We start from the raw sequence: 22,882 nt of genomic DNA, 5'->3' as shown, positions 1-22,882 counted from the left end.
GTAAATCTTAAAAGTACTCATTAAAAGTTTTTGAGATTAACTATGTATGGTAATGGATGTTAGACTTATTGTAATCATTTCACGTTACATACAATGCTGAACCATTACCGTGCACACGTGAAATTATGTATATATATGTAAATATAATTGTCAATTATACAAAATCGTCAATTATACAAAAAAATGGGTCTATACACATTTGTGTACAGGCACATATATATTCACATATTTCTGTAAATGCTGCTAATGGGATTTTTGTCTAGGAAAAAAGACCACAAACTACGGTATGTTAATAAATGACGACGAATAAAACCAAATGCAAAATATACTAACAAAAGCATATACACACATCCCAAAAAGATTTACTTACCAATGATTCATCATAATCATTAAGGTAAAACAACTGAGACTTCACATTCCAATAGGCAAAAAGGTTATCCAATCGGATTAACTGAAAATAATCAAGTTTATTACACATCTCATTTCTTTAAATGATAAACATATGCTATTTTCAGAAGTCTCAAATCACTGAATCATATAATCAAGTTAAGCAAGTAAAACTCACACGAATCCTTAATAAAAGTCTTCTTTATCAAGTCTATGGGTTGACAGGATATTTATTTTACCTTACGAAAGAGTTTCTCAGTTTCATCATGTAAACATGGAATCCAGAATTGATCAGTTGTCTGAAAATAAAAACAGTGAAAGTGTCATAGCACATGAAATGGCTGACAAATTGTTATCAACATGCCCTTGACCAATTTCCCATGAAAATGTCCTTGAAAACCTTCAGTGAAAGGATATAACCACAACAAAGTCTCTGTTTTCAAAGAGCTCACTGGTGACTGAAAAGCAAACAAGTCAACAGGCAATTACAAACAGGTAAGTGCCACCACAGAGGTTAAATACACAGTTCTCAGAATAACGTAGGAGCCTCAAACTCAGCGGGTAATGGAGAAAGTGATGACTAATACATGATATATGGATAGAAATTACTGATTTTAAGGGGTGCCTGGGTGGCTCAGTCAGTTGAGCACCCGACTTCAGCTCAGGTCATGATCTCACAGTTCGTGGGTTTGAGTCCTATGTCAGGCTCTGTGCTGACAGCTCAGAGGGATTGGGATTCTGTGTCTCCAATTCTCTCTGCGCCCCTCCCCGCCCCCCACTCCCATTCCCACTCTCTTTCAAAAATAAATAAACATTAAAAAAAATTTGGGGGGCGCCTGGGTGGCGCAGGTCGGTTAAGCGTCCGACTTCAGCCAGGTCACGATCTCGCGGTCCGTGAGTTCGAGCCCGCGTCGGGCTCTGGGCTGATGGCTCAGAGCCTGGAGCCTGTTTCCGATTCTGTGTCCCCCTCTCTCTCTGCCCCTCGCCCGTTCATGCTCTGTCTCTCTCTGTCCCAAAAATAAATAAACGTTGAAAAAAAAAAAAATTAAAAAAAAAAAAAAATTTGGAAATTATTGATTTTAAGGTTAGTAGGGCAATATGATTCAGAGTAGGAAAAACATGCAAATATACAACATGTTCAGGGAATTGAAGAAGCCCAGTATTGCCAGAGAACATAAAGCAAACAAAAGAGATGAAACCAGATGTTACCAGGGGTCAGATTAACATAGATTAAAACTATTTTAAAACAACACTATTGACTTTATTCTAATAGCAATGAGAAGCCACTGAGGGCAATCAAGTGTTTAGATGCTTATTCTACAAAGATGGTTTTCATTTTCTGGTAGAGAACTGAACAGATGACAACAGTGACTTTCAAAACTTTAGTGTGTATCAAAATCACCTGGAGGGCTTTCTAAACCCTAGATTGCTGGGCCCCCAGCTGAGTTTCTAACTGAACAGGTCTGCACTAGGGGACCAGTTTCTAAGGTCTCCCAAAGGGGATGGTCAAAACCGCTCTGTCACAGTTACCCATGACCCACATGTTGCCATACCCAATGTATTCTCATCCTTATTTTTCAAACTAACAGCAGCATTTGACAGTTTATCCCACCCAACTTTAGTGAATAACTTTTAATTTGGCTTTTCTTTTTTGCTTGTAGTAGGTCCATGTTTTAAGAAGAAATTGTACACAAAAACTCAATGGATATAAATAAATAAAGCATGTAACGAAATACTACAGAGCAATTAAACTGAATTGAATTACATGTAGCAACACAAGTAAATATTAACACTGTGAAGAGAAAATGAAAATTTGTAGAAAAATCATGTAAAGTATTTATGTAACTTTTAAAAATCTACCGGTATTATACATTTCTAATTGACATATTATACCAAAGTTTAAAAAGTTAGGATGTTTATCTCTGGGAGAAGGGTAAGAGTAGGAAACAAAAGGGTTGTAAACTTTATTCCTAACAGTTTATTCTTTAAAAGTATTCAAAATATAAGCCAAATGACAGATTCCTCAACTGTCCACAACATTGATGCAACAATGTTTCATAATCCTCTATTTGCTCCCATACTTTAAAAATTCCTCAATTTGAAAATCAGGAACCAAGTTTGCCACCATATTAATAATGGTGGTAAGAAAATGAGTGATTTCTTTCTGTTTTTCATGATTTATCGGTTTCTGAAATAAACATTACTTTTATTTCTTTTTAAGAAATGGATTTTTGGGGCGCCTGGGTGGCTCAGTCGCTTGGGCGTCCGACTTCAGCTCAGGTCACGATCTCGCGGTCCGTGAGTTCGAGCCCCGCGTCGGGCTCTGGGCTGATGGCTCAGAGCCTGGAGCCTGCTTCCGATTCTGTGTCTCCCTCTCTCTCTGCCCCTCCCCCATTCATGCTCTGTCTCTCTCTGTCTCAAACATAAATAAACGTTAAAAAAAAATAAAAAATAAAAAAAAAAAAAGAAATGGATTTTTAAGGAAAAAAATATCAATATATTCTGCAAATAATAGGCCTTCATATTTTAAACTAAATTTGATTATCAAACATTTTTGAAATGCTAAACTACCTACCCCGAATTCCAATCTACCTTATGCACTTTCTGTACCATTCTACATAGGCACCTATTTTTGATGCTAGCATACAAGAACACTAATAGCTTGATGAAATGCACAATATGGTTAAACTGCTTTTTAAACAAAGTACCTGCATGCTGAGATTTGAAGGGAAATACCAAATGACAATGGATTGTCTCGATTTGTGATCTAAAGAGAAAAGAGCAAATTTTACTCAGATTTTAGTGGTTAAACAAAATTACAGAAAAAGTTCGTTTTCTGGAAAACATTCTTTTTCAAATACTCAAAAACATTTTACTACTTTTTAGAACAACCTTTATTCCTGTGTTTTCCCAGTATTAATTAAAATTTTAAGTATCAATGTATTAGTGTTGCAAAATAATAAATCTTTGTATTTTTCAATGTATAAAAACCAGTTTATCAAAAAACTGACCTCATAATAGTACTGTGAGAAGCCAATAATTATGCATTTTAGAGACACAGGATCTATTGAGATAAACAATCTAAATCTACCTCTACTGATTCCTACACCAGTATAACTTCCAAGAGGCAAATATAAAGTATTCTAAAAATACGTGACTGGCCAACTACATAATGCCCAACTACCCAAGGTGACTGCAATAGGAGGAAGGCATTTCCTTCATTATCTGATTTTGAACATTTTAGCAAAGTGTAATTAAGGCATTAAACACTGCAAATTGAAACTATGATTACAAACAGAAAGACCAGGTCACCTTCAGATCTGTGTCCCCTCCACTTCCCAGCATCCAATAGGCTGGCCACAACAGAGCAGGTGTCAACAAACCATAAAGTATATATATGGAAATATAAAATAAGTTTCACCTATTAAATACTTACATCATCTTCATACGAATATGGATGTTGGAAATTTCACTTGAAGATTTTTTATGATCTGAGTAATTAATTTTCTGTGAAAGTGTCCGGTTTCTCCACCTGATGTTTTTCTACAATAGCAAATACTTTTTTTTTTTAACTCGAATGAAAAATATACTCTATAAATATCCATCCACATATGGAGGTAACATAAACATCACCGTGTTAAAGAAAAAAATCTGTCTTTATAAACAGAACACTAAGAGCATCCTTTCCCAAAGTCTTCCACACCAAAGACTCAAAGGCAACCAAATACAAATAGTTTCAAAATCTACTTTTTCAATGAAACTAAAGCCAACTATTTAGAACTTCCTGCCATTAAATTTTACAACTATACCTGGGTACATAAAGACCTGGAAAACAATGAAGATTATTTGGTAAGAATTCTAATAGGCTTAAATTAGAAAAGCCAGAAACAGTAACAAGGAATTGCCCTTAAAATTAGTGATACTATTACAAATTGTCTGTGGTTTGATGTATGAAATACTTGAATATGCTTCTTCTCCTGATGAATCCAGAACAGGAGATAGGCAATCCTTTCTTCTTTCAAGGAAGATTAAGGAAATTCATCATTTGTTTCATTTTCTAAAAAAGGATATTAACTATCTCCAGTTTCAAAAACTTTCCAGGGGAATAGAAAAAACAAAGTATTGAAACTCCTAATTTCTTCCATTTTTAATTTATTTATTTGAGAGAGAGATGTGCAAGTAGGAGAGGGAGAGGGAGAGGGGGAGGGGGAGGGGTGAGGGGGAGGGGGAGGGGGAGAGGGAGAGGGAGAGGGAAGAGAATCCCAACCCAAGCAGGCTCTGTGATACCAGCTGCAGAGCCTGACATAGGGCTTGAACTCATGAACCGTGAGATCATGACCTGAGCCAGAATCAAGAGTCGGTCACTTAAACGACTGAGTCACCCACCCAGCAACACCGCTAAGGTTCTTTTTAATATGCATTTGATAACCACGGGTTACTGTCCCTTTTTCTCCATTTGAAAATGTCAATGAAAACTATCTCATTTTCTATCTGTAGTCCTGTCTCACTGTACATACAGAGTATCTGTTTTTTCCTCTCATGACCCACTACTAATTCAACTGGCCAAGGAGGACAGGCTGATGAAGATATATTTACATCAAATCCAAGTGTCAGTGAATAGCGGGTAAGTAAATATATTAAATATAAAAAGACTTTAGAATAAGTAAACAAAATAAAAGCTCCTTGAAGACAGAGCATTTAATCTTTGAAATACGACACCACATCCTAATAAAATCCTTTACTCTATAACCTATTCAGATCATTCAATTAAATGCTTAAATCTTTCTTTCCCTACCCAGTATTTCCTTCTGAATCCCTTAACCAGCACAGATTCCATAATGTCTTATTTCACCAACATTTTCAACCCTTTATTCCTTTTTTGCTCATTTTTCCTCTGTCAATAAAGCTCCAACCCTGAATAAACCAACTTTCTACTTTTTATGTCAACATGCTTAACCTTGCCAGTTGAGCACCAGAGAAAAATCACAACAGACTGAAATTACTATAAATCAAGTATCACCAACTTCATCCAACAGCCACTTACTACATTTCACCACTCACTTGTTCACATGCTCTGGAACAACTAAGTCAAATTCTTTCTGATTCTCCTCAAAGGTCTAACAATCCTTCCATTGCTCTCTTTACTGTTAGATGACCTTGCCTCCAACTTTGGAAGAAACAGAAGTTCCTTTTCTGTAATCATCACTCAATGACCCATGACATGCATGACGTAAATAAAATGATTATTGCTTTAATTACCTAATACCTCATTAGGATCTGATAAATTCTTTGCTTCCTAAAACACACTTTTTCCCATGAAATCATAATCTCCAAATTTCTTTCTACTTATCTGATGACTCTTTTTTTATATCATTTTTTTTGGTGTTCATTTTTTTGAGAGAGAAGAGAGAGAGAGACAGAGGATCCAAGAAGGCTCTGCACTCACACAGAGAGCCCAACGTGGGGCTCGAACTCATGAATCGTTAGATCATGACCTGTGCCAAGTCAAGACGCTCCACCGACTGAGCGACCCAGGTGCCCCTCATCACTCTTTCTGGATTTTTTTTTTTCTGTGTTCCTCTTTTACACCATCATTAAAGGTTACATTCCTCAAGGCTCAGTCCTAGGACTTCTTCCCTCTCCCTCTACTGCTGCTTCAGGGACTCTCAATCCACACCATACACCTCAACTATCATTTCAATGCTGGTACTCACAATTAGATGTTAGATAGAGTAAAGTGAGATATATTCAGAGAAATTGATACATCAATAAACTATAAATAGGTCGTATGTTTAGAACAAAAGAATAGAAGAGAAAGGATGGGGTCAGTAATAAGGCTGAAGAGGTAATAGGATTCAATCATATGAACTTTTACATATCACGCTGAAGAGTTTAACTTCTACCTGATAACAATAAGCTATCACTAATGAATTTAAGCATAAATGTTTCTAATTTTAGACCAATGTAAAAATAAGGACTTCTGATTAAACATGGTGGACTGTTATCTATTTTTTCTACTTCTCAGTAAGACCTCATTAATGCAAAAGTAAAGGGGGAAAATGGATAAATCCCCAAGGTCAAGAAAGAGTACAGGAAAAAAACAGTAGATATACCTTCAGTAGTTCTGGAAGCTAGAATGCAGATGGCCTTAACCTACTTAGCACAGATGAAGAAATTCTTCTAAATACCTATAATAAATGGAGAGGCCAATAATAAAGATGAGTCAAAAAGCCAGAATCCTGGGAAGATTCAGGAACTGGAGTCCTCAGAGAACATAAATGGCAGGGAGAGGATGATAATACAAGGATTGGCTTAAGTCTGGTGTAATTAGTAGTTAGACTTCCAGGTATTCTCCCTCCCTTAGTCCACACAGCCATACAACGATCCTTTTCCCATCCCTAGTGAGAAGCAAGAATTTCTTCTGAAGAAAATACACGCAACAGACTGCAGACTCTAAAACCATGTACTTACAGATACAGGGAGATCCATCACAGTGAAACCAGACACGTTAAGAAAACTTCTATATAATAATCACCCTACATCCACCTACTATTGCCAAGAAATAATAAAGTTGCACCAAAAACATATGTGATCAGAGCATATATACTATTTGGCTCAGTAGTAAACATTTATATATAGCCATAATAACATAAACAATGAATACTGATTTAACCAAACATGCAATTATACTAGAAAGACAGAAAAATGGGTCAACCTTACAGTCCATAAAAGGAAGCCTCTCTATATAAATGATGTATAAGTATAATGAATCAAGTAATAGGGATGTGATCATCTTATATAGTAGCATGGAAGTAAACACAAAACACTTTAAAACTTAAAAGTAGGGCTCCTGAGTGGCTCAGTCAGTTGAGCATCTGACTTCAGCTCAGGTAAGATCTCACAGTTGGTGAGTTCGAGCCCCACGTCAGGAGCGCTGCTGTCAGTGCAGAGCCCACGTGGGGTCCTCTGTCCCCCTCTCTGCCCCTCCTCCACTCACACTCTCAAAATTAAATAAAACATCAAACAAACCCAAAAACTTAAAGCAGATCTATATGGAGCAGGCTCAGGGGCTGAGCCAGGAGACAGAATTTCTAAATTGTGGTACTAATATTACTTACTAACTTTTAAATCTATGTATATGTATTATTTTGAGAGGATGAAAATAATTTTCAAAGGCAAAAGCCTAGGAGACTTAGTAAGAAAGGACTGGAGAAGAGGAAAATGGCAGAGTAGAAAACACCAAGAATCTGTCTTCCTAGCTAGATAACTCAATAGGCAAAATGTGCCTAATGTAAAGATTCTGGAACCCAGAATCTACTGAAGGCTTGCAACTTGCAACTTGCAGAGAAGGCTTGAATGTAAACTGCACTTCATTCACATCCACTTTAGCTCTTACCATAGCAGCAGCTCACCCGGGCCCCTATTCTCAGGCCTACTGCAGCCAGCCGTGCACACATTCCTGAAGCACCTTGCAACTCAACTTGCAGGAACCAAGGTGGGAAGAAAGGACCATCCTCCAAATATTTGGAGATTTGTGCTCTAATGGCTGGTTGCTGCTCCTGATCACAGAGAAGGGTGGCTGTGGTCACTGCACCTTTTTCAACTGTTTGCAAGCCCCTCCCTCTCCAGCCAAAGTGACATCCAGGGCGTTAAAGGACTCGCAACCTTTTTTGTTTTTGTCCCCCTTCATTGTTCTCTTCTCCCCATTTGTGAGCAAAACATTACAGACCAGGACATTCAAAATCAACTCCATATGCAGGGAAAATAAGAATGTGACCATACACGTTCAGGGAAAGGCATAGGCTTGGGCTCAGCAAAGTCCTGAGAATACCTTACATTTATACCTCAGACTGATCCTTGGACTAGGGATAGCCTACAATAATGAAAAAGAAAAAAAAGCTTTAAAAAAAAAAAGAAAGAAACAATGGGAATGGGGGTGAATCTCATTTCCACAGATATCACATTATTATATCCAAATATCTAGATTTTAAAAAGAATCACCAACGATACAAAGAAGCAGGAAGATATGGCCCGTTTAACAGACAAAAAAATAAGTCAACAAAAACTATTCCTGAAAAGATACGATGACAGATCTACTACTTTTTTTTTTTTTTAGTTTACTTATTTTGAGAGAGAGTGCAAGTGGGGAGGGGCAGAGAAAAGAAGGATAGAGAATCCCAAGCAGGCTCTGCACCATCAGTGTGGAGCTGGACATGGGCACTGAACTCACAAACCATGAGATCATGACCTGAGCCAAAGTCCAGAAGCAACTGAGCCACTCAGGTGCCCCACTAGACAGACTTTAAAACAACTGTCACACAGATGCTCAAAGATCTAAAGGAAGATGTGGAGAACATCAAGAAAATAATGAATGAAAAAATAGAAATATCTATAAAGAAAAAAACTAAAAAAAAAAAAAATTCAGAAGCAGAAAAGTACCATAACTAAAAGGAAAAATTCATCAGAGAGATTCAAAGGGAGACTGCAATAGACAAACTTGAAGACAGAACAACAACAAATTATTAAATTTGAAGAATGGAAAGAAATAAATTGAAGTGAACAGAGCCTAACAGACATCCAGGGGACACCAAGTGGACCAACACATGCACTGTGGGAGTCCCAGATGGAAAAAAGACAGAGAAAGGGTGAGAGAGAATATCTGAAGACATACTGGCTGAGGGACTCCCGTGTGGCTTAGTCAGTAGAGTGTACAACTCTTTATCTAGGGTTGTAAATTCGAGCCCCACACTGGGTGTTTAGATGACTAAAGAATGAAAAATCTCAAAAAAATAAAAACTAAAAAATGAGAAATACTAGCTGCAAACTGACCACATTTAAAGAAAGACATGATTATATTCACCCAGGGAACTCAAAGAACTCCAAGGAAGAACTCAAAGAGACCCAAGGATACAAATTATAAGCAAACGTTCAAAGACCAAAGATAAAAGAGAATCTTGAAAACATCAAGAGAGAAGCTGCTCATCACATGGAAGGGATCGTTAATAATGTTATCAATAGATTCTTCATCAGAAAAAAGGCAGAAAGGCAATGGACCAAATTGCTGAAAGTGCTAAGAAAAAAAAATCTTTCAACCAAGAATTCTATATCCAGCAAAAATGCCCTTTAAGAGTGAGGGAGAAATAAAGACATTCCAAGATAAATAAAAGCTGAGTAAGACTGTCACCAGACCTTCCCTACACAATAACCAGAGATACTGCATGAAACAACAATGATCCCAACAAAAGATAACACATCTGCGATTATCAATTATCGTTACCATAACAGTGGTTTGTAACTCCACTTTTTGCATTCTACATGATTTGAGAGACCAATGTACTTATAAAAAAAACTTCTTAGTCTAAATGCTAGTATTATGGTAACTTTGCTTTGTAACTCAGCCCGTTGTTTTCTAATTATTTAAGATGCTAATCTATTCAAAATAGTTTGTTTTCGGCAACAATATATAAAGATGCAATTCTGTGACAACAGCAATTTAAAAAAGTGAGGAGGGAGATGTGAAAGAGTAGAGTTTCTGTATGTTACTGAGGTTAAGCTAGTATAACTTAAAATGTTCTAACTTAAGGATGTCAAAAATGTAATTCTCAGGGTATCCGTAGAGAAAATACCTATAGAATATGCACGAGATGAATGAAATAAGAATTTAAATTTTTTTTAACATTTATTTTTGAGACAGAGAGAGACAGAGCACGAACGGGGGAGGGTCAGAGAGAGGGAGACACAGAATCCAAAACAGGCTCCAGGCTCTGAGCTGTCAGCACAGAGCCCGACGCGGGGCTCGAACTCACGGGCTGTGAGATCATGACCTGAGCCGAAGTCGGCCACTTAACCGACTGAGCCACCCAGGCGCCCCGAAATAAAAATTTAAACATTTCATTATACAAAGTCAACCAAACTCAGAGAGTAACACAGTAAATGAGTGACAAATAAGGCACACAGAAAACAAATGGCAAAAGGACAGAAGTACATCTATAAGTTATCAGTAATTATTCTAAAAGTATATGGATCTGGGGTGCCTGGGTGGCTCAGTCAGTTAAGCATCCGACTCTTGGTTTCAGTTCAAGTCCTGACCTCATGGGTTTGTGAATTTGAGCCCCGCATCGGGCTTTGCAATGGCAGCTCAGGACATGCTTGGGATTCTTGCTCTCCCTCTCTCTCTCTCCACTCCTCCCCTGCTCATGTACGTGCTCTTTCTCTCTCAAAGATAAACCATTAAAATATATATATAATATACCAATATTAGTTCATATTTATATTTGTACATATACACACATATACGTACGTATGTATGTATATATACGGATATGGATTAAACAGTCTACTCAAAAGACACAAACTGAATGGATTAAAACACAAGACCCACTGTTCTCTGGTACATCTAAGACATTTTCCATGACAGAACGCATATTAGGACACAAATTAAGTCTAACTAGATTTAAAAATATAGGTGTCATGCAAAGTGCCATCTTTGACCATATCAGAATAATGTTAGAAATAAAACACAGAAGTTGGGGTTCCTCAGAGAGCTCAGCAGTGGCTCTCTGCTATGAGTGCAGAGCCTGCTTCAGATCCTCTGTCTCCCTCTCTCTGCTTCTCCCTAACTCACGTGCTCTCGCTCAAAAATTAGCAAACATATAAAAAAATAAGAAAATGGAAGGAAAATTTAAAAACTCATGTATTTGTGGAAATTAAACAAAACGCTGTTAAACCACCAATGGATCACAGAACAAGTCATAAGGGAAATTAGAAAACACTTAGATATATGAAAACAAAAACACAGCATACCAAAATTTATGGGACACAGCAAAAAAGTATTAAAATGGAAATTTATAGCTGTAAGAAAAAAACAAAAAGACCTCAGAAGAACCTAACTTTATAACTTAAACAATATGAAAATAATGGACAAACTATATCCACAGCTAACAGAAGGAAAGAGAAAATAAAGATTCAAGTAGAGATAAACTGAAGAATAGAAGACCAACTTGAAAAAAAAAATCAAATGAAACCAAAAGTTGGGTTTTTTGAAAAGGTCAACAAAATTGAAAAATAGCTAAATCGATCAAGATAAAAAGAGTAAGGCTCAAATTACCAAAATTACAAATGAGAGTAGGTGTATTACTAAAGATTTTACAGAAACAAGGATCATACACATTATGTGAATAACTGTATACTAACGAACTGGATTAACCAAATGGACAAATTCCTAGAACCACAATACGTACCAAGACAAAATTACAGAGATAGAAAATTTGAATAGATATATGTATTATATATACCCATATATATATAAAATACATATATATAATATATATATATAAAATATATATATACACACACATATAAAACTAGTAAAAAGATTGAATCAGTGATCAAAACTCCCCTAACAAAACCCGTGGAACTGATTGCTTCTTTGGTGAATTCTACCAAACACTTAAAACATCAATCCTCTTCAAACTTTTCAAAAACAAATTAAAGGGAATACTTCCAAACTCAATGTATGAGGTATTAATCTGCTACCAAAACCATACAACGATACTACAAGAAAACTACAGATCAATATTCCTAATAAATACTGATGCAAATAATGAAATGCCAACAAACAAAATTCAACAGCACATTAAAAAAATTCAAGGGGCGCCTGGGTGGCTCAGTCGGTTAAGCTTCCATCTTGGGCTAGGGCGTGATCTCACGGTCTATGAGTTCAAGCCCCACATGGGGCTCTGTGCTGACAGCTCAGTGCCTGGAACCTGCTTCAGATTCTGTGTCTCCCTCTCCCATTCACTCTCTCTCTCTCCAAGAAAAGAAAAAAATGAATAAACATTAAAAAAAAAGTGTTATAAAAAATTATATAGCATGACTCAATAGAATTTATTGCTGGAATGGAAGGATGGGTAGATATATAAGTCAACTTACCAAATAAATTTGCTAAAAATTACCAAATAAATCAAACATTTACCAAATAAAAAAATATATATGATCATCTCAATTGATGAAGAAAAACCATTTAACAAAACTCAAAATCCTTTTTTAATAACAACAATCAAAAAACTAGGACTAGAAGGAAACTACCTAACATAATAAAATTCATATACAAAAAGCCCACAGCAAACACCGTACTTAATGGAAAGGCTGAAAGCTTTTCCTTGAAAATCAGAAAGACAGCAAAAATGTCCAGTTTTGTCACTTTTATTCAACATACTACTAGAAGGTCTAGCCAGAGTAATCAGGCAAGAAACAAAAGTCATCCAAATCAAAAAATGAAGTAAAATCTCTGTTCACAGATAATATGATCTTATATGAAGAAAACTCTAAATACCTCACAAAACAGCTATTGAAACTAATTAACTCAGCAAAGTAGCAGGGTACAAAGTCAACACACACACACACAAAAAATCAATTGCATATCTCTAATCCCTAACAATGAAGAATCTGAGCAGGAAATTACAGAAACAATTCCTTTTACAATAGCATCAGAAAGAATAACTTAGGGATTAACATAACCAAGGAGGTGAAAGACTTGTACACTTTTAAAAAGGTATTTTAAAAGACCTAAATGGAAACATACCCAAGTTCATGGATTGGGAACCACTGTTAGCATGTCAATGCTGCCCAAAGCAATCTACAGATTCAAAGCAATCCCAATTATACTTTTCGCAGAAACAGAAAAATTCATCCTTAAATTCATAAGGAAACTCAAGAGACTCCCACAGAGGAAAACCAGTCTTGAAAAGGAAGAACAAAAGGTGAAAGACTTACACTTCCAGATTTCAAAATTTACAACACTACAGTAATCAAAACAGTGTGTGTGGTACTGCCATAAAGACAGACGAATAAAACAGAATACAGCACTCAGAATAAACCCTTGCATACACAGTCAAATGATTTTTGATAAGGGACCAAGACTACTCAATCAGGAATGGACAATAGTTTTAATAAACAACGTTAGGAAAACGGGATATGAAGAGAATGAACAAGAGAATGAAGTCGGACCTTGCTTATCGAAGAACATATAAAAAAACTAATTCAAAATGGATTTAAATTTAAGACCTAAAACTATAAAACTCTTAGAGGAAAACACAGGACAAAAGCTGCATGACACTGGATTTGGTGATGATTTTGCGATGATTTCTTGCATATCACACCAAGGCACAAGCAACAAAAGATGACAAAATGGGCTTCGTGGGAATTTAAACATTTTTTTGCATTAAGACACTATCAACAGAATGGTTACACAAAGAATGGGAGAAAATTTGCAAATCGTGTATTTAGTGAAAGATTAACATGGAGAATATATAAAGAACTCATAGCACCAAACAACAACCAAAGACAACCCAACTAAAAGATGGGCAGAAGACTCAAATAGACATTTCTCCAAAGAAGATATACAAATGGCCAATAAGCACATGAAAAGACACTAAAATACTAATCTTCAGGGAAATGCAAATCAAAACTACATGAGATACCACTTCATCCCCATTAAGATGCTACCATGAAGAAAAGATAAAACAAGTGTTGGCAAGGATGCGAAGGAATCAAAACCTTTGGGCATTGTTGGTGAAAATGCAGAATGGTACAAGTCCCTGTTGAAAACAGTATGGTGATTCCTCAAAAAGTCAAAAATACAGTACAATTACCTATGATCCAGCAACTGCACTTGTGTGTATATACCCGAAATAATTGAAAACAATGTCTCAAAGGAATACTTGTGCTCCCATGTTCAGAGCAGCTTTATTCACGACAGCTAAAGCACAGAAACGACCCAAGTGTCCATAGATGGGTGAATGGGAAAGGCCAAGTGTGGTATATACAAAAAATGGAATACTATTTAGCCTTACAAGGGAAATTGTGACACAGGCTACAACATGGACAGATCTTGAAGACATGATGCTAAGTGAAATAAGCCAGTTAGAAAAAGACACGTTGTATAATTCCACTTACATGAAGTACTCAGAGTAGCCAAAATTTCAGAGACAAGAAAGTACAGTTGTGGTCGCCAGGGGTTCTAACTGAGGGGCGTGGAATGGGTGGATTGTTGTTTAATGGCTATAAAGTTTCAATTTTACAAGAAGAAAAGAGATATGAAATGGATGGTAGTAAGAGTTGTACAACATTCTAAATGTATTTAATACCAGCGAACTGTACACTTAAAAATGGTTAAGATGGTAAACTTTGTTACATGTGTGCTATAATAAAAAAAATATTTGGGGCACCTGGGTGGCGCAGTCAGTTAAGCGTCCGACTTCAGCCAGGTCACGATCTCGCGGTCCGGGAGTTCGAGCCCCGCGTCAGGCTCTGGGCTGATGGCTCGGAGCCTGGAGCCTGGAGCCTGTTTCTGATTCTGTGTCTCCCTCTCTCTCTGCCCCTCCCCTGTTCATGCTCTGTCTCTCTCTGTCCCAAAAATAAATAAAAAAACGTTGAGAAAAAAAAAATTAAAAAAAAAAATATTTGAATAAAAAAAGACTGGGGACAGAGATAAACAACTACACAGGGTATGAAAATATAATTACAAGAAGTGTCGCCAGAATTTGCATTAAATCTCCTTTAACGTTTTTACCTCTTTGTCAAAAGGTAAAATGTTTACTAGTGGGTTTTATTTTTTATCAAAAAAAATGAATAAATAACTAAATAAATGCAAGGCAAGGATAGTGGTGTAAGTATACACAGATTTTTAAGATGTTTGGCTATTAAACAAAAGAGGAACAGAAGACAAATGATAACCAGGTTAGGAAGATCATTTTGTGTTTGAAGATAAGACCAGGTACAATGTATTTATAGGCTAAGGAGAAAGTTTTACTAGACAGAACAGAATACAAAAAATACAAAAGTCACCACCACACAAGTGGAAAGGAATTAGATTTCTGCGAGACAGCTCTTCCACTGAGAAAAGAAAGGGTTGAAATAATGAACTATTTGGGTTAGGCTGAATAGGAAAGGATATGAAGCCAGAGGGTAACCAAAAAGATTTGGGAAAACATAATTATATCAAACAACTAAGTATCTCTAAAAGATTAAGAACTGATATAAGGGGAATTTAAAAAAAAAAAAAAAAAAGCTAGAAAACTAGGGTGCCTGGGTGGCTTAGTCAGTTAAGCATCTGACTTCAGCTCAGGTCATGATCTTACAGTTCATGAGTTCAAGCCCTGCATCAGGTTCTGTGCTGACAGCACACAGACTGTTTTGGGTCCTCTGTCTTTCCTCCTCTTTGATTCTCTCTCCCCCTCTCTGACTCTCTTTCTCAAAAATAAACATTTTACAAAATAAAAATCTGTGGGCACCTGGCTGGCTTAGTCAGTTAAGCACTGGACTTTGGTTGAGGTCATGATCTCACAGTTTTTGAGTTCGAGCCCCACGTTGGGCTCTGTGCTGACAGCTCAGAGCCCAGAACCTGCTTCAGATTCTGTGTTTCCTTCTTGCTCTGTCCCTTTCCCGCTCTCTCCCTCTGTGTGTCTCTCTCTCTCTCTCAAAAATAAGTAAACATTAAAAAAATGTTTTAGGGGCGCCTGGGTGGCGCAGTCGGTTAAGCGTCCGACTTCAACCAGGTCACGATCTCGCGGTCCGTGAGTTCGAGCCCCGCGTCGGGCTCTGGGCTGATGGCTCAGAGCCTGGAGCCTGTTTCCGATTCTGTGTCTCCCTCTCTCTCTGCCCCTCCCCCATTCATGCTCTGTCTCTCTCTGTCCCAAAAATAAATAAACGTTGAAAAAAAAAAAAATTTAAAAAAATATTTTAATAACAATTTTAAAAATTAAAGAGCTACAAAACTAAGAAAATATACTTGATGAAATTAATTATTATAGCTAAAAACTAACCTTACCCTTATAAGCTATGTGTATTATTTGTCAAACAGTAAGTTTCTATAAGTAAAAATTTTATAATCATCATAAAAATAGACAAACCACATTAAAATTCCCCATGTAATAAGATTATCTCATATTTGTTAAATAATTTCAATGCCTCCAGAGAAAAATAATATTCCCATGTGATAAATATTTAGGTCTTCTCTCCTTCTCTTATTACCATTCCTATTTACTGTTTCCTTTACCTTGATCAGCTACTTTTTGTTTTGCTTCTTCTATTCGCTTAAGTTCATATTGCTTTGCCTCCAAGAGTTGTTTTTCTTCTTTTACAGGATCGTATTTTATTTCTACAGGAAGCACAGAAAAGAATAGTTAATTATCTTAAGTTTAAGTATACTCATTCCAAAACATACCCTTGAAAAATAATCACTAATACAAAGTCTGCAAAAGTCTAGAGTAAAAACCAATTTAATTTGAATTCCCAAATGCTAATTCAAACATAAAAATATCTCAAAATATTTACCACAAGTATTTTGAATATCATTATGAGATATAAAGATTTTTCCATCCACAAATAAAAGTGCTTGAAGTTATAATGTTTAAAATTTGACTTACGAGAAGAAGGCACTATGAGTAAATAAATGTCTTCCAGGACAGCTTCAACTGGTTGAGTATACAGGTTTTTCCATGGAATTGTAAGATTAAGATTACCTACGTGAATTTTTTTTAAAAAGGACAAAAAATATTATTCATTCAACCTGCATTTGCTGCCAGTCTATTTTCTGTCAGGCATTAGAAGAGATGGCAAGACAACAAGCTGAGTCACTTCACAGAAAGCTATTTTACAACCCAAAACAACACGCCTTTGTTGCGATCATCTGAAATTATGTGTATTAGTACTGTTGGAAAATCTAAATGCTATTCTAAAAATTTACAAGTTTCTATTTATGGCAATCTGCATCAAACATAACAATACTCTTCTGCCATTAACCAACAATCACTGATTATCAGAACTCTGATTTCCCCAATTCTTACTCCAAATCACTGTAAGTATTCATAGTACACTGTCCAAAGGTAGATTATAAAATTGAAGATGTATTTTTCATATATATAGATGATATATATACAATACGTACGATTATCACCCTAAGTGTATGTGTGCACAGATTTCTATGATAATCAAAGACTGTGAACAAGATTAGAAAATTAAACTATTCAAACATTCAAAATGTTTTACTATAATCCAATAGCAAAATATCCTTAAAGCATTAGGGATATTAAACTAAAAAATATGATGTAAGGTATTCATTATACGGATTCTAGTCTTGTGTATTTAAAAAGTTTCCCTAATTCTTTTAAAATACTTTAAATATTTTAGAAAGCAGGAGTCTATTGATTTAGAAATAGTTGCCATGATTGGGAAGGGAAAAATTAATAACACGATGGCTGCATTAACTGGTAACTGGAGAAGGGGAAAAAAATCTACATAGATTTGTCTCATTACATAACGCCAAAATTCCATGTTTAAAAAAAAAAAAACAAAAACCCAAACTAGGACACCTGGGTGGCTCAGTCAGTTAAGGATCTGACTCTTGATTTCAGCTCAGGTCATGACCTCTCACAGATTTTGAGCTGGAGTCCCCCCTCCAGCTCCACAATGACCTCGTGGAGGCTACTCATGATTCCCTCTCTCCCTGTCTCTCTGCTCCTCCCCTGCTTGCTCACTCTCTCTCTCAAAAAATAAACTTTAAACGTAAATGAATAAATAAAATGAAACATTTAAAAAAACCCAAACTGAGAAAAAGATTTCATATTACAACATCAATCCAGAGAAAAAGAAATAAACTGATTTCTAAAACAGGGATGACTTCCTAAGTTTTAAATCAGAGAAGACTGGGTCACCCGGGTAGCTAAGTCGGTTGGGTGTCCCACTTCAGCTTAGGTCATAATCTCACAGTTCCCGAGTTCAAGCCCCACAGCGGGCTTGGTGCGGTCAGTGCAGAGCCCGCTACAGATCCTCTGTCCCCCTCTCTGTCTGCCCCTCTCCCACTCACATTCTCTCAAAACTGAATAAACATTAATAAAAAAAAAAAATCAGAGGAGACAGTGACCATTTCAAATTTGTGTACCATCCAAAATGTAACCAGAATGAAATAAACCCATTAGAAAAAATAATAATTCTGACAAATCTGATACAATTTATAAATGTATCAGACTGCTTACACACATGTATCACATATATTAATAATCCAAAAAAGTAAATAAAAGAACAGTGACAAAACAGCATTAATAATCAAAGAAATAGACACAAAGTTAATAATGTAGCACTTTCACCATTAAATCTTTAAAAAAAAAAAACCTTTTCCTCTCATTACCAGAAATTCCCATTTCTAAAAGTACAGATTTCTAGAAAATTTGTAATACGCAAAAATATAAAACAAAGACAATTCCAAAAATCTTCCACATAAATACAACTGTTTTCAAAATATGCATATATTTATATTTACTATATATGTAATTCCACATGCTAAATGCAGCAAACTCTGAAGGCTCAATAAGATTAACGACACCCAGTAATAGCAAGGGGAAAATACGTTCCTTTAAAACTGATTATAATGCCATACACTCATTTGGAAATGGGTACTTCCTTCACTCAACAAATTGTGTCCCTACTATATGCCAGGTATCGTACCAAGTGGTGAGAATAAACACTAAGAAACTTGTTGTCTAGTAGAAAAAAATAAAATAATAATATTAGAGAATGACAGCTGCTAGGACACAGGTATGCAAACAACCTCAGAAACTAAGTTTCTGACTCATTCCGAGTCACACTGCCTGGATGATCCAGACCCTACTCCTTACACCAGACATCCATGATTGGAAGACAGCAATAACTAGTCAGAAACCTAAGAAACAGAGACTGTTACGCTACTGAAATCAACACCGGCTCTCCACTCATTTTTAACACCTAGTAAATGTGTAATTTCATAGGTTTTAAACAAGGGATACATGGACCACACAGTATCTTTAAGTTACACTACTAAGCTCTACCCAGATGAAAACACATGATTTTCAATTAGTGCTCAGAAACATTAACGATATCACATTAAAGAGATACGAAGCATATCATTCTTACTGCAAGTCCAGCAAGGACATTCAAATAATAAGCGCAGCTTACCTATATGACCAACTTTAACTTTAAATGGTACATCCAGTTGACTCTACAAAACATATATATACATAGAAAATATTAGTATATATACAGGCCGACAAAACAAGACTATTTTTTTCTTCCCACAATTACTTAAAGGGATTCAGTTAACTTGCACCTTCTCTTTACCATCAACACTTATTTAAATTTGTAAATACTTAATTGTCATACTATTCTCAACTCCTTAACATTCAGGGAGACTGATCATTTTTAAATAAATAGGGAGAAAGTTCTACAGTAATAGAGAAGACCTAAGTTACCCTTACCAAAATCATACTGCCTTTATATTGTCTGAGGGGAAAATTAAGTGGGAAATTTTATCATCAGTTTGTCCTTACAGGGAGGTTAAAACTCCACTTTGCAAAAAACCTCAAAAGAATTTCTCCCCATCCAATGGGGAAAAGGACAACCTTTTCAATAAGTGGTGCTGAGAACACTGGACATCCACACCAAAGAGTGAAGTTAAGCCCTTACCTCATAACCATATATAAAAATTAATTCAAAATGGACATAAGACCTAAACACAAGAACTAAAACTACAAAACCCTTAGAAGAAAACGTGGTAAAATCTTCTTGACATTAGATTTGGCAATGATTTCTTGAACAGCACACCAAAGACACAAACAACAAAAGAAAAAAAAAGAGATGGATTAAATTTCACCAAGACTAAAAACTTTAGTGCATCAAAGGACACTATCAACAGAGGCATAAGGCAACACAAAGAATGGGGGTCAATTTTGCAAATCATGTATCTGATAAGGGAAAATATCAAGAATACATAAAGAAATGCAATTCAAACAAGCAAACAAAAACTTGACTAAAAAATCAGCAACTATTTTCAACAGGCATATCCAAAGAACATATACAAATGGCCAATAAGCACATGAAAAAATGCTCAGCCTCACTAGTCATGAGGGAAATGCTAAGAGAAACCAAAATGAGATTCCACTTTATGTCTATTAGGAGGGGTATAATCAGAAAACCAAAAACAGTGCCTAGCTGGCTCAGCTGGTAGAGCATGTGACTCTGATCTTGGGGTCGGGAGCTCCAGCCCCACCTCGGGGAGTAGACTGTACTTAAGATAAAATGAAAAAAAAGAAAGATTTAAAAAGATAAGTAAATGTTAGCAAGGATGTGGAGAAAGTGGACACTCTATGCATTGGTAGTAGGAATATAAAATGGTTCAACTAGTATGGAAAATGGAGTGGCAGTTCTTAAAAACGTTAAACATAAAATTACCATAAAATCCAGCAATTCCACTGGTAGGCATTTGCCCACAGGGATTGAAAACAGGGAACTGAACAGACATGTGTATGCCAGTGTTACAGCAGCATTATTCACAAGAGCCAAAGGCAGAAACAACTCAAGTGTCTATCAAGATATCAATGGATAAACAAAACGTGGCATAAAGATACACTGGAATATTACTCAGCCACAAAATGAAATGTTGTCCTGATAAAAACAACAGACAAACCTTAGAGGAATTAGCTAAGTGAAATGTGTCAAACACGGTATGACAAACATGGCAGGATTTCACTGACGAGGTACAACAAGCAAATTCATAGAAGCAGAAAGTAGATTAAAGGTTAGCAAGGTCTACAAAGAGGAGGAATAGGGCATTACTTCTTAATTGTTATAGGATTCCCTTTGACCCAATGAAAAAGTTACAGAAAAAAAGATAGGGCTTAATGATTGTATAGCATCATGAATGTAATTAATACCACTGAATTCTATAGTAAAAAAAAAAAATCGTTACCATGGTATTAAAACTTGAAGACAACTGGAAAGATAAATTAACCATTTAAAATAAAATCATATAGAAAGAAAAAAATTGGAAGCATTTTTAAATGGGGAAAATTATACTCTGTGCTTTTACAGATTAAAAGTCTACTTTGTAAAATACATATTTTGCAAAAATTCTTTTTTAAAAATTTTCACAAGCTTGAATAATTTAAAATGACGAAGTAAATCAAAAAGTCTATATACAGTTAAATGCAGACATTACAAATTTTTTATACTCAAAACCTACCAGAGCATTTTCTTTAATTTCAAGATTCTTCAAGGCCACAGCTCCTAAAAAAACATTTAAGGAGTAAAATTAAAATATTAAAGTATTTTTCATTTTAAAAAGACATACTTTGGGGGTTTCCTAGATGGCTCAGTTAAGCATCCGACTCTTGGTTTCAGCTCAGGTCATGATTTCACAGTTCCTGAGTCCGAGCCCCTCCATCAGGCTCTGCGCTGACAGTGTGGAGCCCACTTGGATTCTCTGTCTCCCTCTCTCTCTCTCTCTCTCTCTCTCTCTCTCTCTCTGCACCTCCCCTGCTTGTGTGCACTCTCTCAAAATAAATTATTTTTAAACATTAAAAAATTAAAAAAATTAAAGGCATACTCAGGGCACTCAGGTGGCTCAGTCAGTTGAACATCCAACTGCCATTCAGATCATAATCTCACAGTTAGTGAGTTCAAGCCCCACATCAGGCTCACTGCTGTCAGCTCAGAGCCCACTTTGGATCCTCTGTCCCCCCGCTCTCTGCGCCTCCCCCACTCATGCGCTTTCCTCTCAAAAATGAATAAACATTTAAAAATAAATAAATAGGCATACTTCATTCTTTAAATTCCTAAAACCAGGGGTGCCTGGGTGGCTCAGTCGGTTAAGTGTCCAACTTCGGCTCAGGTCATGATCTCACGGTTCGTGAGTTTGAGCCCCACATTGGGCTCTGTGCTGACAGCTCAGAGCTTGGAGTCTGCTTCGCATTCTGTGTCTCCCTCTCTCTCTGCCCCTCCCCCACTCATGCTCGCTCTCTCTCTCTCTCTCTCTCAAAAATAAATAAACGTTAAAAAAAAATTTTAATTCCTAAAAACATACAATCTTCCAAAAGTAAATCAGAAGTAAATAGAAAATTTGGACAAAGTGATTACTAGTAAGGAAATTGAATCAGTAATCACATAACTCCCAAAAAGCAAAAGTCTATGGCTTATGGCTTCAAAGGTGAATTCTACTAAACATCTCAAGAGTTAATACTATTCTTCTCCAACTATTCCAAAAATTTAAAAAGAAAGGAAAACTTCCAAATTCATTCTACCAGGCCAGCAATACCCTGATACCAAAAACAAAGACACTACAAAAAAAGAAAACCACAAGCCAATATTACTGATGAACACAGATACAGAAATCCTCAACAAAATATCAGCAAACTAAATCCAATGATACATTTAAAAAAATCACTGACCCCATCGCTTCTCAGCCTTTTGGCTAAGATCAAGTGTAGTATCTGTTCTTATCAGTTTAAAAAATCACTGACCACAATTGAGCACGAGTTACTCCACTGATGCAAGAGTGGTTTAATATTTACAAATCAATCAGTGTGGTACCTCACTTTAACAAAAGAGATAAAAGCCCAAGGATCGCCTCAGTAAATGTAGAAAAAAATGTGTTGACAAAATCCAATATCCATCAACAATGAAAGAT

The 22,882-nt window shown here is 36.1% G+C and overlaps 1 protein-coding gene and 1 pseudogene across 1 annotated transcript in view; one reads left to right on the top strand and one right to left on the bottom strand.

Moving 5' to 3' along the window:
• Window positions 1-22,882, bottom strand: part of VPS13A (vacuolar protein sorting 13 homolog A) — a 255,636-nt gene that overhangs the window by 220,688 nt on the left and 12,066 nt on the right. Inside the window, 10 exon segments of the mRNA XM_030292769.1 lie at window positions 371-451; window positions 627-701; window positions 3,110-3,154; window positions 3,824-3,845; window positions 3,847-3,898; window positions 3,901-3,930; window positions 16,445-16,546; window positions 16,815-16,910; window positions 19,378-19,420; window positions 21,440-21,483. Of these exon segments, the coding sequence (XP_030148629.1) occupies window positions 371-451; window positions 627-701; window positions 3,110-3,154; window positions 3,824-3,845; window positions 3,847-3,898; window positions 3,901-3,930; window positions 16,445-16,546; window positions 16,815-16,910; window positions 19,378-19,420; window positions 21,440-21,483 (590 nt within the window).
• LOC115500210 lies at window positions 22,647-22,790 on the top strand (annotated as a pseudogene).

The sequence above is a fragment of the Lynx canadensis genome, chromosome D4 (assembly GCF_007474595.2).
Source record: "Lynx canadensis isolate LIC74 chromosome D4, mLynCan4.pri.v2, whole genome shotgun sequence".
NCBI lineage: Eukaryota > Metazoa > Chordata > Mammalia > Carnivora > Felidae > Lynx > Lynx canadensis.
Note: the sequence above shows the minus strand (reverse complement) of the source record. Positions and strands in the feature narration are given on the sequence as shown.